Source organism: Peromyscus maniculatus, chromosome 16, assembly GCF_049852395.1.
Source record: "Peromyscus maniculatus bairdii isolate BWxNUB_F1_BW_parent chromosome 16, HU_Pman_BW_mat_3.1, whole genome shotgun sequence".
In the NCBI taxonomy this organism is placed as follows: Eukaryota; Metazoa; Chordata; class Mammalia; order Rodentia; family Cricetidae; genus Peromyscus; species Peromyscus maniculatus.
In genome coordinates, this window is record NC_134867.1 from 46,829,998 (window position 1) to 46,847,564 (window position 17,567).

Below are 17,567 nucleotides of genomic sequence, written 5' to 3' on the forward strand. Positions count from 1 at the left end.
TAAAATCTGCGTTTTGAGTTGATAAGCATCTTCACAGAAGTTATGAGAGAACAAAATCATAATGGGATCATAAAGCTGAGACAGGAAACAAAAGAATCTAGAGCCTGGAATGAGAAGGAGAAAGGCTTTAAAATGAGCCGGAAGACATGCATGGGCATTTTAAATCACTGGGCAGTTATCTATTGAGATCAAAGTAGATGAATCACTTTCTAAAATACCTACACCAATATTTCAACTGCAGCCTTCTTCATGTGCTTGAATGTGCTAGCAAAACCCTGTATACCTAAAATATGTGGTGAAGAGTGATTAAGGAAAATGCCCAGTGTTTACCTCTGGCCTCCACATGTATGTATGTACATGTTCACATACTCAAACAAGTACATATAGCACCCACAAAAATATAAGCTTTTCTAATTGTTTCCACACCACATGTTAAAACAAGTTTTATTAAATTTATTTTATTTAAGAAAGCTATTTAAATATATTTACAAAAGTATTTATCTTCTGGTCTTTTTTGAATATGCTTTTGTCTTCAAAGATTGTGTATTAAGAATTCTTCTTTTAGTATCCAATACTGTTTGACTTGCTGAACACTTGATCAGATTTTACTTCTGTTCAGATCACATCTAATTAGCCTTTGCAGTAGCAACTTTGGAACATAATATTGTAGATATGCTGTCACACGGTCCTGGGATTTAGAAGGGAATATAATAGATTTGTACTGAGCAATGTTGCCTTGTACCCTTTCAATGAATCATGGCCTTTTATATCCATCCTTCACATGAGTCATAGATAGAAGGGTGTTTCATACTCCTTTTAAGCATTTTTAATAGTTTGCCCACTATAGTGTGAATTCTAATTGGTCTTAATAATAAAATCCCACAGCCAAATATTGGGGTAAATGCTGATAGATCAGAGAGACAAAGGAGCAGGCCACAGCTATTTCTTACCTCACCAACTCCTCAGCTAAAAAGGAGGGTGAGCTTCTGTCTCCACCCACCTTATATTCCTCTCTCTGCTCTGCCATATCACTCCATTTCCTCCTCTCTAGTGCTGGGATTAAAGGTGTGTGCCTCCCAAGTACTGGGATCAAAGGCATGAGATCCCAAGTGCTGGGATTAACAGTGTGTGCCACCACTGCCTGGCCTCTCTGGTTAACTAGTGGCTAGCTCTCCACTCTGATCTCCAGGAAAGCTTTATTTGTGAGCACACAAGCAAAATATCACCACATTCCTTCAATGTCAAAATAATCACAAGATTCAATTTGTGTATACACACACATGCATATATTGTGTGTGCAGAGGCAAGAGGCTGACATGGTTGTCTTCCTCAGTTGCTGCCATCTTATTCTTAGAGACAGGGTCTCTCTCTAAATCTGGAGCTTGCCGACTGAGCTAGGCAAGCTGGCCAGCAAGTCCCAAGGATCCTCTAATCTCTGCCTCCTAAACACTGGGATTATAGGTATCCAGCTTCTGTGTAGGTTCTAGGGATTGAATTCAGGTCCTTCATGCTTGCAGGGGACCTATTTTACTGACTGAGCCATCTCCATGGCTCCCAAAGTGTTTTTGTTGAAGTAAAAATTATCAGGAAAAACATGCAAAATAATCTTATTCTCTGATTTTTGACATACTATGCTGAAAATGCATCACCATGCTTAACATAAAATTTCCACCATTTTCCAAGAGGGATACAAGAAAAAAAGGAAGGGGTATTTGATTTAAATTGGCCGTCACAAGATCCCTTTTGAACAAGATTTATGAGTTACTAGATAGTGTGGGCAGGTTTTTTTTCCTTCAAATCCTACATAGAGCTCTGTGGATATGCTGTAGTTCATTTTCTGCTACAAGGTCACTTAATCTTCCAGTAGAACAATTTGTGTGAGTGGGTAGTTTTAAAAAAAAAAATGTTTGATTTCATTTATTCTCCTACTTGTGGGAGGAGAACATTGGAGAAAAACCACTGAAGTGGGGAAGGTGTTGAAGCTGTTTATGGAGCTGGTTAGAATTTCCCTTGGCTTATTTCTCTTTCATCTTTGCAAATGTGGTGGTTTATCTCCTGACCGGTAATTAGCTATGCAGGCATGCGTGACGGGACTTTACAGGAAGAAACACTGATTACTGAGAGGGGCAAGCATGTCTGTGCTAAGGCGTATTCAGTTCGTCTTACAAATCTGTATGCAAGAATTTTCAAAATGGAAATAAGTGAGTTATTAAAGAGTGTAGCATTCATAAGAAAGTTAACAAATAAGCTAAAGTAGTGGCAAAAGTGGTTTGAGAGTCCTGGGGGATCATTATTGGCTTGAGAATTTGGTTCGTTTCCCTAAAGATAGAGAGCTCTGATGCTGGGTAAAGTGCCCATAGTGTACTCTATCACTCTTTGAAAATTTTACTGTGGCAAGAGTCCACTCATAGCAGATACAGCTGTGGAGATGAATGTTCAGGAGGGACAAACAGCTGTGCTAAGCCCAGCCTGCGCGTCATGTGCTGAGAACTTGGCGTGCACAGAAGTGGAGGAAAAGACTTACTGGCCAAATGAGTCATTTTCAAAAGCCTGGATTGAAGCTCTATCAGGAAACTAGTATCAAGAACAAAGAGTGAGAGAGGGAAAAAAAAGCCAAATAATAAAAGGTCTTTTTTATCCAACTTCTACGGAGTTTATTCTGAGAGTAGTGGAGGACCTCGAGAGTTCACAGGTAATGTTTAAGAGGAAAAAGTGGTCAGTGTTTCAGGAAAGGGGATAACAAAATTACCCTCCATAAAATGAGCATTATTAGGAGTGAGAGGGCTTCACTACCACAGGATCCATGGTCATATCTTGAGGTGGTGGGGCATTATTAGAGACAATACATCATCATATTGTAGGTGAGCATTATAGAAGCACAAAGAAAGTTGTCTTGGGGGGGGGGCGGTGGAATTTCTCAGTGGTTAACAGCACTAGCTGCTCCTCCAAGGACCTGAGTTCAATCCCAGCAATGATGTCAGATGGGTCTCCACCTGTATCTCCAGCTCCAGGGAGTCCAATGCCCTCTCCTAACCTCCAGAGGTACCCACACACATATGACTTGTACATACATGATGTAGACACAGTGGCATGTACACAGACAAATAAAAATAAGTCTTGAAAAGAAAGTCACCTGAAGGTGAAAGGTAGAAGAGGTCAAGATAGCCATCCTAGGCAGCATGGTGGAGGCAGGAAGTGTACAATCCAGAGAGATGGAGAAGTTGGGGGGCGTGGCCATAGTTCCACATGAGAGAGATAAGGAAATCTATTTGTTTACACTTTCACATTACATTTGAGGAGATAAGAACCAACCAGAGCCGCCATGGAGGCGGGGAGGGGGGGGTTGTCAATTCATTGTCCCCAGGGACAAACCAGAGGGGTTGCCAGGTCTGGGGTCTTAAAGCAGCAGGCATAATCTAACCAGTAGGACCAGTTACCAGCTATCAGGCAAATGGATTAAAGAGACAAAAGACAAGAAGTATGAGATGGGAATTTGAGTCATCAAAAGGGTCGCCAAGTTCTTTAAAGTGTATGTTGGATCTCATAGACTCAACATTGACATTTTAGAGTCTGAGTCTTCAAATATCGTATGAAACCCCCTGCTCAGCAGCTACATTGAAAAACAGGAAGTTCCATTATTAAGTCAATAACAACTCACAGACCAGTGTTGCCATTATTTTATGTATTATTTACTTACCTACATTTGGGGCCTGGGGAGGCATTCAGGACCTCATGCATGTTAGATCAGCAGTCTTGTCAATCGAGCTCAACCCTCCTTAACCATAGGTCCTAAGTGTGGAGTACTTTGCTGTTCGTTCTTCCTACACAACTAAATTGTGAGCATTTGTCACAATTTTTCCCTCCAAACCAAAATCCTCTGAAGGAAGAGACCTAGCACTCGAGTTTGTATCTCTGTTTCCTTTCTTTGATACTTTCCATTAAAAATGTTTGTCTTTTAAGAAACTCTTCAGCCCAGCTTTCTGCTCCCGCCATTCTTAGTTTACAAATGACTTCTGTGCCAACAATTACCTTCCAAAGAATCAGTCAAGCCATTCCACAAAGCTTTACCAAGGCCTCTTAAGAACACACACACATACACGCGCGCGTGCGCGCACAGGCTCTCTCTCTCTCTCTCTCTCTCTCTCTCTCTCTCTCTCTCTCTCTCTCTCTCTCTCACACACACACACACACACACACACACACACACACACACACCAGTAGGCATTGATCTTCTATTGAAAGCTTATATCAAATGTTGTCCTATACTTGAATTTCAGAGATGATCTCCTAAACAGTTACTGTTTCAGGAAGTGTGGTGTAGATTTGTCTGTCTCCTAACATTTAGTATCCCTATTTGGGGATACTGAGTAGTACTGATGTGCTAAAGGTGTGGGATAATACTGTTGCTCCATTGTTCCTGCTTCTAATTTCTACCTTACACTACGCAGTTAGTTCTAATTACAGAACAGGTGTTTTGACAGACATACAGGTTGAATGCTCTTTTTTGAAAGTAGGTCTAAGGAAATGTAGCTTCTCCCAAGAAGATGACCTTCCATCTCTTTAGCCTCTGCCCCGCACATACCATCTTGTGCTTCACAGCAGGAGATAATGAGATCATTAACCATGTCTCAAGTTTGCACATATAATAGAAAAGGAAGTCTAGAAGGATTTTGCTTGAATCAGCATTCGCTTTTTCAGAAACGTTACATAATTAAACAGAGTACTAATTTTCTTTCTGCATTCATTGGGTAATTCATCACTACCTTCCCTCAAAAGTTAGAGTTTAAACTACCTTTTCATTGGAACAAATTGTTTCGATGGCATTTTGTGGCTATTTGGGGGTTTCCAGGGGATCTGGGAGACCAGGTCTTGCCTACATGTTGCAGGTGGCACTACATAAGCCAGCCTCAGACCAAAGTCCAGGGTCAAGCAGAATACATTTGCCAATCTGGTTTCCCAGAGTGAATGTCTAGGTAACACCATACAGATGGAAGTCTGTCTGTCCTGTCTTAGAGAAGTTGCTCTCAGTGTGCTGATGATTGGACTCTGAGTAGGATATGCAGAGGCAGGAAGGCCTCACTCTTCTCAGTGTATCTCAAGTTGAGAAACTTGGTGTACACATGACTTTGGATGAAGAAAAAATTTTTTTTGCTTCAATTCTGCTATTTAATAAGTAGGTAATAAATTCACCTTTCTGATCAAGTTTCTTCTCCAGTGAAAACAAAAACATAATTGAATCTTCCTGGGAATGTTCTAGAACATTATCTTTGAACAGCCTATAATTTGGGGGGTGATTTTAGCACATTCTACTGATCTTTTCAGTCTGACTGTTCTAAAATATGATTACTGTCTTAAAATACATGTGTCCTAAGAGCTGGCAAAGTTGCTTTTGATTTCCCCGGTGGTGAATATCGAGGTAGCCAATCGTGAGTTCACGGAAGATGACCGAGAATCCCGCTCCTTCCGCTTTTGTCCGAAATCGCTCTAAATGTTTGTCCTGTGACTTTTGTCTCCCTCTCCCCTCTCTGCAGTCCTATCACACTCATCAGTATGTGGCCAGAGCACTATGAGTGAGTATTCACAGTCCCCGTGCACAGGAGGGGAGTTCTGATCGGGCGCATTGCCTTAGCGTGGGTCCACACTCCTGGTTTTCCCTCCCGGGTGACACCGCTGGCGGTGTGTTTGCATGGCAAATCCGTTACTTAACTAACCTTCTAACTGGTAACGTCTGTCGAGACTGGGAATCAAGCCCTTGCCTTTCTTTCTTTTCTCTTCGCAGCCCCTCACACTCCCCTCAGCTGTTTCACGATGACACCCACTCAAGAATCGAGCAATACGCCACGCGGTAAGAGACCGATAGACATCCCCTGCTCTGCCCCCCCCCCCCCCCGAGTATTTCTGCTTTTGTAGCCATTCAATGCTACTGACAGACCTTACTGTGGGAGTGCATTTGCAGAAGTCATGGTTCTACTACATGCGGAACTTGAGCCTTTATCTTTCCATGGTGGGATTTACACATTACCAAACACCTGCTATGTATTCTATGAAGAGTGGATTTCAAAAGGCTGCAGTTACAGAGCTGCTGAGACCGCAAACAAACATGGAGCAGGCAGGATCCAGATAATGTAACCTAGTTTCAGTGAATGAAAGTAGTGATTGGAGCTCCTCTCCAGAGACCACGCACATATGAATTGCAATATGTAATTAAACTTATGTTAATGCCTGATTGTTAGGGTTTGTCTTTAAATCCCTAAACAATGCAAAATATAGGCCTGCAGGTAGTGTGCAGAACTTTCCGGAAATTGCTTAATACCAACCGTTGGTGATCCTGGAAGCCAGCTGTGTCCAAATCTCTAGTTTAAGACCCATTAAAACAAATGGTAACATTTGAGCTGAATTGAGACTAAGTCAGATTTTTGGAGAAAGGCACTCTTGGGCTGGTAGAGAACATGCCGTGAAAAGACTGTGGCTTGTTTTCTGAGCCACAGGAGGGAAAGGAGTTGAGAGACCATGGGATGTCAAAACCGTGGTCTAGTAACACAGAGCCAGTTGCCCAGGAGTTAGCTCGCATTCTAGATGGAGAAAAGTCATGGTGACTTTTCAGACCTGAGAGAAACATACTTAGATTTGTGTGTGAAGGATATTTCACCTCAGTGGGGACCAGCTAGAGGGCCTGGGAGCTCAATGAGAAGACTGCACACTGTAGTATGAGATAATAGCCTACAGACCCTATGTGAGTGGTAAGCAAATGGCCCCTCACTAGGAGAGATGTTTTCCACTCAGTACTGTGCGATATCTGGACCCTTTTCTGTTTACAGAATTAATGAAGATTTAAAAATAATGGATGACCACAGCAGTTGTGGCCACATGATTTTCGTGCCTTGTGTTTGTATTTTCAGACTGGCCCAGATGGAAAGGACAAATGGATCTTTTCTGACAGACAGCAGCTCTACCACGGGAAGTGTGTAAGTGCATCCTGAATTGCATCTTCCCAGGAGGCTGCCTGAAAGGGCTTTGCTTGGAAAGAGTATCTTGGCGATTAGGGCCAAGGCAGGCTACAAAAATCACACCACCTCATGCAAGAGATTTACTGGGGAGGTCTGGGGGGAGGGCACATAAAAGACTGCCTCTGAACAGGATGGAAAAACAGAAGTGACCAGGTTGTGATGGCAGGCTTTATAGGGGGTATGGAGCATACACATAGGGGAAAATACAGCATGGTGGGAACATGTCACATTAATGATGACAGGAGTGTTGGTGGTGAGTCATTGAAGGTGAGAGGAACCTAATTCTGGAATGTTCTTAGTTGACTAATACTACCTCATTGTGTTATGGTCTCAGAAATAATCTTCATGGACCTCTGAGTTGGGATTCCAATCAAAATTGATGTGTGTTTCCAAAAAGTCTGTGCATATTTTATGCTTTTAAGTCATCTTAGTGTAAATGAAATATGTTTATTTGCTTATTTGTTTGTGTCAATGAATCAGCTCACCTGCTCTAGAACAATCAGATTGCTTTACAATAATATAATATTGATATGCACTTTTGTGGATGTATGTTTCTTGTTTGTATTTCTGTGGGTGTGTATACATATTTATATAGATGCATATGTTTGCACATGTGTGTGGAGGCCAGGGATCAACATCAGGTGTCTTTCTCAATTGTTCTCCACTTTATGTTTTTGAGACAGTCTCTCTCAATGGAAATGGATCTCATTTTTTTGGCTAGGTTGGCCAGCCAATAAGCTCAAGGATCTGTCTTTCTCTACTCCCCACCTCTAGGCTCCTTGATTCCCATCAGCCTTAGTGTTGCAGATATGTGCTACCACACCTAAATTTCACATCAGTGCTGGGGATCCGAACTCATGTCCTCAGGCTTCTATGGCTAGCACTTTGCCAACTGAGTCATCTCTTCAGCTCATAATATTGCTGTTGAGTGATCATTTTAAAATACACTTCCATTGAATCGACGCACTTTTGCAAACCCCTCTTTTTCTTGCTCACTACCATTTTCTCCATAGTCTCTGTTCTCTTAGCAATGCTATCCACACATGCTTAGATGTATTCTCCCTGCCGTTCATTTGAAAGTAACTCCCTTGCAAATATTTTATTTTATTAGGAAGCAAGAAAAGCCTCATTGACTTTAGAATATCTTTTTAAAATAGCTTCAAAGCTGGATATTTTATGTTTGGCTTCCTCTCTGTGCATCTTCAGCTTGGTTGTGGAAGGCTCTTGGCAATTGCTTTCTCTCTGATGATCCACTATAATAGATCTTCTTTCTTTGGAACTTGTTTTGACCTTGTTTATCACATTAGTTATGAGATGATGTGTAAGAGGCTTCTGTAGTTTCGAGTTGATATGACTTGTGAGCTCAGTATGGTTTGACCAGACAAGGAGGCCTAGGAGGAACAGAGAATATCTAGAACATAATACCTACATGGTTTTCACTAACAAAGACGGGAGAAAGCCAAGTAGAATACCTTAAGCCAATGGTTCTCAACCTTCCTAATGCTGTGACCCTTTAATACAGTTCCTCATGTTGTGGTGATCACCAGCTATAAAATTAGTTTTGTTGCTATTTCATAACTGTGATTTTGCTAGTGTTATGAATAGTAATGTAAATGTAAATGTCTGGTAAGCAGATGCTCTTAGGTGACCCCTGTGAAAAGGTCATTAGACTCTCAAAGGGATTGTGACCCATATGTTGAATACTACTGCTAAGCAAACTGATAAAGAATGTCTCCCTCATGTGTATTTTATGGTTCATTTGTCATTAAGCTTATACATGGATGCTCTTGTGAAATTTTTCAATTTTAAACACCAAAGTTTGGCATCTTAGTACTTAACCTTCATACAGTCATGACTTAAGCATCATTATTCAGGTGTTATGAACCAGAAACCATTTCCAGCTCAAGATAGCAAAGTGTTTGCTCTGTTCTTTCATATGTAACCTACTAGTAGGTATTGCCTCTAAAGTAATTAAGTATCTTAAGTAACTCTTAAATCAGCCTAATTCTCACCAGTGTTGAAAGTAGCAGGGAATTAAATGAAAAAAAAAAATTTAAGATAAAAGTCTAACTTCTTTAACGTATCTATTTTTGTATGTGAACAGAGTACAGGCAATGTTCAAATTGAATCTATACACTGTCTTCAAATTAAAATAAACACTATTTTAAATTTTATCACTGATGTTTCAGAACAGAGAAGATAACTGGATGATTAGCAGCTGAACAGATTTAATATGCTGCCATTTGATGTGATGATTCATTCAACAGATGTTTATTTTAGTCCTAGAGTATAAACATACAGTAAAACGATGGAGCCACTCGTGAGAGGCAGTTATTTGTAGGCTATTTGGTAGAGCCCTACTCAAGTTGGTATGCCCTCACATGTATGTGCAATTACAATTAAATTAAAATATTATTAAGAGACAGTGCTCAGAACCCCCAGCCCTGTTTTTTGTTGTTATTTTGTTTTTGTTTTTTATTGTTTGTTTTCTTTTTTCCTTTGTTGTTGTTGTTGTTGTTGTTTGGACAGTATTTTACTATGTGGCACATGCTGGCCTCAAATGTCCAACCTTCTACCTCACCCTATGAAGTGTTCTTGATAACAGGCATGTGGCACCACCTTTACCTAATTGTACTGTCCTTTCTGCCCCGGGATTATGTTTAGGCAGGTGACATGCAGCTGTGTGTCTTCTCCAAACTTTGTATGGAACGGTGAGCTGACAGTTGCCCATGGTGAAGGCCCTTCAGCCACATAGCTAGGAAAGACCACGGTCAATGCTTTCTTTTGTTTGTTTGTTTGATTGATTGATTGTTTGTCGTACCTCCAGCAACAGCCAACATGCCTGTAGTTTGCGTTCGCTTTGATCCCTCAAATTTGATCATGGAAACAATTCCCTGTCCGCTCCCCAAGCATTCCCCTCCATGAAATCTTTCATTGATAATTGCACTCTCTCGTATCGTAGGGTGCTAATTTCTTAGCCTGGACTACGTACCAGTTTCCCAGCTTCAGTCCCTGCATACATCCAGTCTAAAGCACTCCTTATTTTTTCCCAAAGCCTGACTCTGGATGATTTAGCGCGGCATTGATTTTAAGGCTACCAAGCACCTTTGTACGAAGAGTTGATCATACAAATGTAGGAAAAGTTGATCATAAACAACAGAAGGGACAGGACTCAGGACAGCCCTAGGGACCCTTAGACCACAGTTCCTGAGGCCTTTGCCAGATTCTCACTCCATCTACTTTCTGCCATTGGGTGGATTGAAGTGGGAGCTTGGTTGTGGTTTACATTGGAATTACTGTTTCTGAGTCTAAAACCCGGAAAAGACCATTGGTTTTAAAAGGCCATCAAGAGAATCACAGTTCTCTCATCATGTGATAGGTACTAATTTTGTATGTAGATACTATTTACTATGTGCAAAAAATACAGTATAATTACATTCCACTTAACGATACTTCTTGGTGCAGGCCTACATTTAAAAAATACTTTCTATTTCAGCGTGGTACATACTATTGATATTTAATGACCCTAATCTGGTGTATGATGTAGCATCTACATAATGAGGGTACTTTTGGTTTTTATTATCACAATTAAAGACTAGAATGTATCTATTTTTTGAATTTAACCTTTATGACTAATAATCTATGAAAAACATTTAAGGCCCAAATTATAGGCTACACATAAATTATTTTTTTTTATTTTTGTAGAGATGGTTTAAATTCTCTTCCAGATACCATAACAAACAATGTACTGTTAGTGGCCATGATAATTATAACAACACGCTGTACACCATCCAATTCAAAAAAGAGGAAAACTCACGTAAATGTTGACAACAAAATGCTTCCCAAATAGAATTTCAAGGGATTTCTCAGTGCCCAACTTTAAAAAATATTTATTACCTCTGTGTGGGTGTGTGTGTGCGCATATGCCATGAAAGTCAGAGGACAACTTATGGGAGTCAGTTCTCTCCTTCCATCTGCTGGGTCCTGGAGATCAAACTCAGGTCATCTGGCTTAGAGCAACCACTTTTACCTGCTGCATTGTCTTGCTGGGCCTCCCTGCCAGATTCCTGTTTGATTTCTCTGTGTGGGTAGCATAGGAGTTCTGTCAGCTCTGCAGGGATGGTGTACCCGTTTTTCTGTTCTTCAGGAGATTTTATAAAGGCTCCTTTTGTTCCCCCAGGGACCTCGCATTTACTACTAACAGTGAAAAGATGATACCATAGCCAACTCCACCTCTTATGCCATCTACCTGTTGATTTGTTCACTCTACCTGTGTTGTAAATAGCCCATCAACAGTCCTGGTCAAAGGCATTTAATAGGAAGAGGGAGGTCAAGTTAAGCACTTAAGCTTAGCCAAAGTCTATAGCTTTTATTTTTAATACACACATGTATGTATATACATATTAATATGTATGGGTATATACAGTGAGAGTCTATAGTCAGTCTCTCTCTGGGGGGTTGGAGAAGAGAAAGGGAAGCTACATGCAGGAAGGAGGCCCAGTAAGTTATCAGTGAGTCACTGGAGCTCTGTTCTGGTACTTAGGCAAGCATAATACCCAGTTTTCTCTTTGGCTTCATTGTGTCTCTGATCTCTATGCTGGAGCACACCTTCTCCAAGAACACACTAAATTATAGATGCAATTTCAGACCCCTGATTGTCAGAGCAAAGGTGTGAGATGCCAACGATGGATTTTGTGTCACACACAAGAATCAGAGTGCTTGCCCAGTATCCGGTACGAGATACTCACCTGTACGAGAGCAGAGAGCAGAGTAATCTCAAGGCCCAGGTGAAACAGTGAAAGATCCGGGACTACTGGTTTCTCCTTGGCTGTTTTAGGATATGCTCTGGTCCAGGGCAGCAGACAAGGATGCTGAGAGATCCCTGGGCCACACAGCTTACACTGACCATTCAGCCATAGGACAGTTTTATTTTAAACTCTGGTGGCCGTATCACTTACATCTTATTTTCCTGAGGCCTTATCCTGAATCTCCACTGCTGGTCAGAAACTATCGAAATGGGCCAGGTCCAGTGTGCCAGAGGGCTCTGTAATCTCATGAGCCAGGAGATGTGGCAGTCACACCTTCCTGAGGACATCCAACTAGATCTGCCTGGAAAAGAAAGAAAAGATATTCCCAGCAGACTGGCTTTGTCTCCTTCATCTATCTACCCTACTGCTGATGTGTCTACTTCAGTAACAGATGATTAGATGAGGAACCTCACTGAATTAAATGCAATTAATGATTTAGTGAAGAATAAGGGTCCTAAAAATTACTTGTGGTTGTACCAGGTAAAATATCTATTGCTATTTTTATAAATATGTACAACTGTATCTATGCTGTTAGTTAAATAAAAATGTAAGTTAAATATCCTTTGGATTATCAAACATGGCAAAATTGGTCACAACCAAATCTAAAGATCAGTTGTTCTTGGCTCAGTGATCTTTTAATCTACCTTTTGGGTAGTCATCGAGTGATATGTTTGCCTATAACATCTTAAACTTTTATATTAGCTGCTTCTAGGCATGTCCAAATTTTGAACATTGTAACATTATGTTGTTATCTACAAATATGTTGGACCACACCCCAAGCTAATTCTGGGCTGCATGCAGCCTGTGGCCATAAGGTGGGAAACATCCAGTTAAGCCTATTTATAGCAACTTGTTACTCTTATTTAGAGGAACTTCTGTGCCTTATTTTATTTTCTCTGTAGAGTGGAATGACTCTTTGGAGATTGTGAGAATCACAGATTGCGACACTCATGTTTTGAGATGTTGAGTTTATCATATACAAGCCCTGAATATTCAGCCTGAGTTTTCTTTTTCTTTCTTTCTTTTTTATTTTTTTGAGACAGGGTTTCTTTGTGTAGTTTGGAGCCTGTCCTAGAGCTCACTCTATAGATCAGGCTGGCCTCAAGTCACAGAGATCCTCCTGACTCTGCCTCCCTAGTGCCGGATTAAATGAGTGCGCCACTACCACCCAGCCAGCCTGAGTTTTCAAAGGACTATCATGGAGACACAGAGTTTCAAGAGAGCCTGGTCCAGCCCCCAGTCCCAGCATCACTGTTGTTACTTCTTATGTTCTCAGAGACCTCACCTCCCAGATATGAACCGCTGCCTATCTTCTTTGTCTCCCTAGGGAGGACGAGCATGCCCTCATCCAGCAGTACTGCCAGACACTGGGCGGGGAGTCTCCCGTGAGCCAGCCACAGAGTCCAGCTCAGATCTTGAAGTCCGTGGAGAGGGAAGAGCGCGGGGAACTGGAGCGGATCATTGCTGACTTGGAGGAAGAACAAAGGTGTGCTAGACCCAGCCAAAGAAAATACAGCGCTCTCTCCCTCCTGGGAAGGCCACCAGCCCCTTCCTGCCCTCTCTTTAGAACTGTGTCAAAGACATCACAGTGAGGTCGAGGTTTGGGAGGATATTAGCTGGCTGGGATGTGAGTGGAACCTGCTCTAGCTGAGTTTTCTTGATGGAGCCTGGAAGCACTCTTTCTTGGAAGCCATTTTCTTCCTCCTCTTCCCTCTTCCTCTTAGTAAATGTTTCTCCACAGGACAAAGTTAAGTAGTACAAGCTAAATTTGGAGTTCCTAGACAGTTTGGGAGAGAAGAGGATGGACCTCATAATGATTCTGTTGTTTTGTTTTGTTTTTCCTTGTCTGGATTAGGAATCTGCAGGTGGAATATGAGCAGCTGAAGGAGCAGCACCTGAGAAGGGGACTCCCTGTGGGCTCACCTCCAGAGTCCATTGTATCGCCTCACCACACATCCGAGGACTCAGAACTTATTGCGGAGGCCAAACTTCTTCGGCAGCACAAAGGGCGGCTGGAAGCGAGGATGCAGATTTTGGAAGATCACAATAAACAGCTGGAGTCTCAGCTGCACCGCCTCAGACAGCTTCTGGAGCAGGTAGGGATGCGGAGTCCTGTGTAGTACCTCTACACGGCACCTCCCAGAAGCCTGGGTCTGGCCATGGTAGCTGTTAGGATATCCACCTTCAATTCTTCACTGCCACAGTTAATTCAGTGTTTACTGGCTCAGAAATCCCTGTTCATGTGTACAAATGTAATCTTCACCAATACAAACATGTGTTTTCCCATCTGACTGTAGAATTTCTTCTTCTTCTTTTGTACTGAAATCTCAGCTTGGAATATTTTAATTTAAAAGAAAAATCCCGGGGTACACATGAGCCTGCATACGGAAAGCATCCATGGAGATTGGGGACAGCAAGTGACCAAAAATCTTCCATCTAACTCTTTCTTCCAGTGAACCAGGAGTGAGCGGATACCTCAAAAATCACCCAAGGAACATATGGCTATGAATTTGCTATTGCCATTTCCTCACACTGGGGGAGGGTTCCATAGCAGTGGCCTGCAAACTTTCTCGACAATAAGATGCAAAATTTATGTTGAGAGGAAAACTGTGTTTATAATGAATCCAAAATAATGCAGGCCTTTTTTTTGTTTTGTTTTGTTTTGTTTTTTGTTTTTTGTTTTTCGAGACAGGGTTTCTCGGTGTAGCTTTGCGCCTTTTCCTGGAACTTACTTGGTAGCCCAGGCTGGCCTCGAACTCACAGAGATCCGCCTGGCTCTGCCTCCCGAGTGCTGGGATTAAAGGCGTGTGCCACCACCGCCTGGCAATAATGCAGGCCTTTCACAGAGATGGCACCTCTTACCCTGTGTTCCCTATTTCTCCTTCTCTCCTTCCCTTTTCTCTTTCCCTGCTTTTTCCTTCCCCCTCCCCCTCCCCTTCCTTTTCTCTTGCTTTTATTTCTTGATATTGATCAGACGCTGATACACTCCTTTTACAGTTCAGCACTGACTAATAACTTACAACTGTGAAAAACCGCTGTTCTTTGGTTTACAAAGGAAGCGTAGGGCGCGGCGTCTGCCTGTCTGCTCCTAGCAGTCCTGTGAGAAAAGACAGCATAGCGAAGACATGGCAGGGTCCATAACTTGACTGACTTAGCGTGAGACGGGAGAGTCAGTCAGCTCACAGAACTAGCAATGAGGAAGGCTCTGCCGTAGACGCCTGTAGGGCCGAATCCCCGCAAAGGATTTCCTGACTGGCACCAGCATCGAATCACAGTTGACCTTTTTCTCCAGCCTGTGTGCTGTAGCATCCGGTGACATCCTCACGGAGATGCCTTTTTTTTTTCCCCACCAGTGATGTATTGCATCAAAGCAAAAGCAGCCTTTCTCCAGGGGATTGGCTTGCCTTCGAGAAAGCCATCTTGACACAGCTGCCATCAGGGTCTTTGTATCCTGTCAGGATCCTTGAGAGCATTATGATTTGTGCATTACCTACGTCGTGAGCAGTAGACCTCTCTCCTTCCTTTGGCTGTTTCCTCTTCTCTCTGCCCGTCATTGTAGAGTTTCATTGACATGGCTGTGCGAGTCATTTTCCTAAAAGCCTGGAAATTCCGTATATTTAGAAAATAGTGGTTTCCTAAGTGAATCCAGACTTGGCTTTCTGTTAAGACCTCGGATTGTCTGCTTGAGCCTAACCTCGACGTCACATACACTGGGGGCGGGGACAACATGTAGAGTGAGTTTGAACTTCCTGAGCAGTGCCTCAATAGAAGATAAGTTTCCTTGTGTGAGCTCTTAGAGCAGTGGTTCTCAACCTGTGGGTCACGACCCCTTTGTGTGTGTGGGGAGGGGTTCGAGTGATCCTTTCATGGGGGTTGCCTATAAGATATCCTCTATATCGAATATTTACATTATGATTCATAACAGTAGCAAAATTACAGTTATGAAGTAGCAGCAAAAATAATTGTGGTGTTTGGGGTCAGCGCGACCTGAGGAACTGTATCAAAGGGTCGAAGCATTAGGAAGGTTGAGAACCACCGGCTTAGAGCATCAAATGTTAATGTACACACCTTAGTGTCCACCTGGAACCATCCCAGAAGCTTGCTTGCAGCCTTTGCTCAGCTGCAGCTTGATGATGCTCTTAGGAAGCAAGAAAAGGCTGCTGGGCTCATCCTAACCTCACCCCACTCCCTCCATCTTATTAGACCCAGCGCCTAATGGCTCCTGTACTTCCAGACTTACACAGTAATGCTTTTGGAACTAGCTGATATCCAAGCGGCTCAGACTATCCCAGTCTGTGATGCTCTTATCTCTTTGTAACGATTTAGCCTAAGTGCCAGAAGTAGATGGGAAATTTAACTCAATATGAACAGGGGAAACTACCAGACTTCAACTCATAGAGATTTAATGGAGAATCTGCATTAAAAAGTAACTTCTGCATCCCCATACTCTAGATCTGACTTCCTATTTTGACTGTGTACTTCTCAGCACACCCATCACCAGTTCAGAAGATACGCACAGCAGCTCGTATGAAGGGTTTGCCCTGCGTCAGGCTGTGAAAATGGCTTTAGAAAGACTCATTCATCATTCTCCTGACAAAATTCTATGACATGGCTATGGCCAGTTAGTAAAGCTTTTAGCACAGCTTCCTCTTGACTCTTGAGTGCACACCAAGTTAACACTAAAACAGTTCATACACCGAAAACCTATGACACAGAGGGTTCTGTGGTTTGCCTCGAACTATACCGCTCCTGAGCCACACAGCCGGAATCCGGTTCCAACCTGCTGAATACAAAACCACTCTGATAAACACGCTCTCCACATCACCTCGGAAGGGAGCAATTTTGAAAGTTACAACGTTTGCCATTTTAGAATCCCAGTGCTAGTTTCCAAAAAGATAAACCCGACCTACTTCTTCTAAGTTCACTAGGTTGATATAAAAATAATGCGGAATTTGGAAGATGGAGATAGCAGAAATAAATCCTGCAGCTTAACCCAGTGAGTCCTTCAGAGGACAAAGATGGTGGAAAGGGCAGTGTGGTACTCATGCTCCCACACAGCCAGTGCTGAAATGCATCCGAAGGCACCCCAAAACAAGCGCTTCTTTAGGCTCTTCTGCCCATGGTGGGGGCGGGGGAGGAAGCCCCATTCCTTCTAGGTTCCGTGAAACTTTCTTCCTCTAACTTCCCATGTGGTTTCAGCCTGACTCTGACTCCCGCATCAACGGTGTCTCCCCCTGGGCTTCGCCTCAGCATTCTGCATTGAGCTACTCCCTGGACCCCGAGCCAGGCCCACAGTTCCACCAGGCAGGTGGGTGTCTCCGAAGCAAAGCCGCTGCGTGCGGTCTGCTTGGGATTCAGCTATCTTTTCTGTTTTTCAGTTTGTCAGCATTCTTACATCTGGGTGCCTTAAGCATGAAAACATTATTCTCTCTAGTCTGCAGTGAATGCAGAGCCATCTGAATAATATCAAAAAACACTTTAGTTACGAAGTGCTTGTTTGTAAAATGTGTAGGAGTGGATTCAATTTTGGTGAATGATGAAAAGTGCTCTTTTCATTTGAAATAAGCAAGAAATTAATGTTTTCTGCTTTGAGAATAGTCTGTGGTGTGTGTGTGTGTGTGTGTGTGTGTGTGTGTGTGTGTGTGTGTGTATACCATATGTACATGTATGTGTGGAGATGCTCCCAGAGGCCAGAGGAGGACATCAGTGTCCAGCTCTCAGTCTCCACTTTATTCTTTGAGACAGGGTCTCT

At 42.5% G+C, this 17,567-nt stretch overlaps 1 protein-coding gene across 14 annotated transcripts in view; it reads left to right on the forward strand.

Moving 5' to 3' along the window:
- Positions 1 to 17,567, forward strand: part of Utrn (utrophin) — a 507,746-nt gene that overhangs the window by 478,720 nt on the left and 11,459 nt on the right. For 10 of the 14 annotated variants that reach the window (XM_076552746.1, XM_076552748.1, XM_076552747.1 and 7 more), the window contains 6 exons: positions 5,532 to 5,570; positions 5,780 to 5,845; positions 6,900 to 6,965; positions 13,143 to 13,301; positions 13,671 to 13,911; positions 17,015 to 17,123. In XM_076552746.1, coding sequence (XP_076408861.1) covers positions 5,532 to 5,570; positions 5,780 to 5,845; positions 6,900 to 6,965; positions 13,143 to 13,301; positions 13,671 to 13,911; positions 17,015 to 17,123 — 680 coding nt within the window. The remainder of the gene's footprint in view (positions 1 to 5,531; positions 5,571 to 5,779; positions 5,846 to 6,899; positions 6,966 to 13,142; positions 13,302 to 13,670; positions 13,912 to 17,014; positions 17,124 to 17,567) is intronic. The other 4 variants (XM_076552750.1, XM_076552751.1, XM_076552754.1 and 1 more) reach the window with 2 other exon arrangements.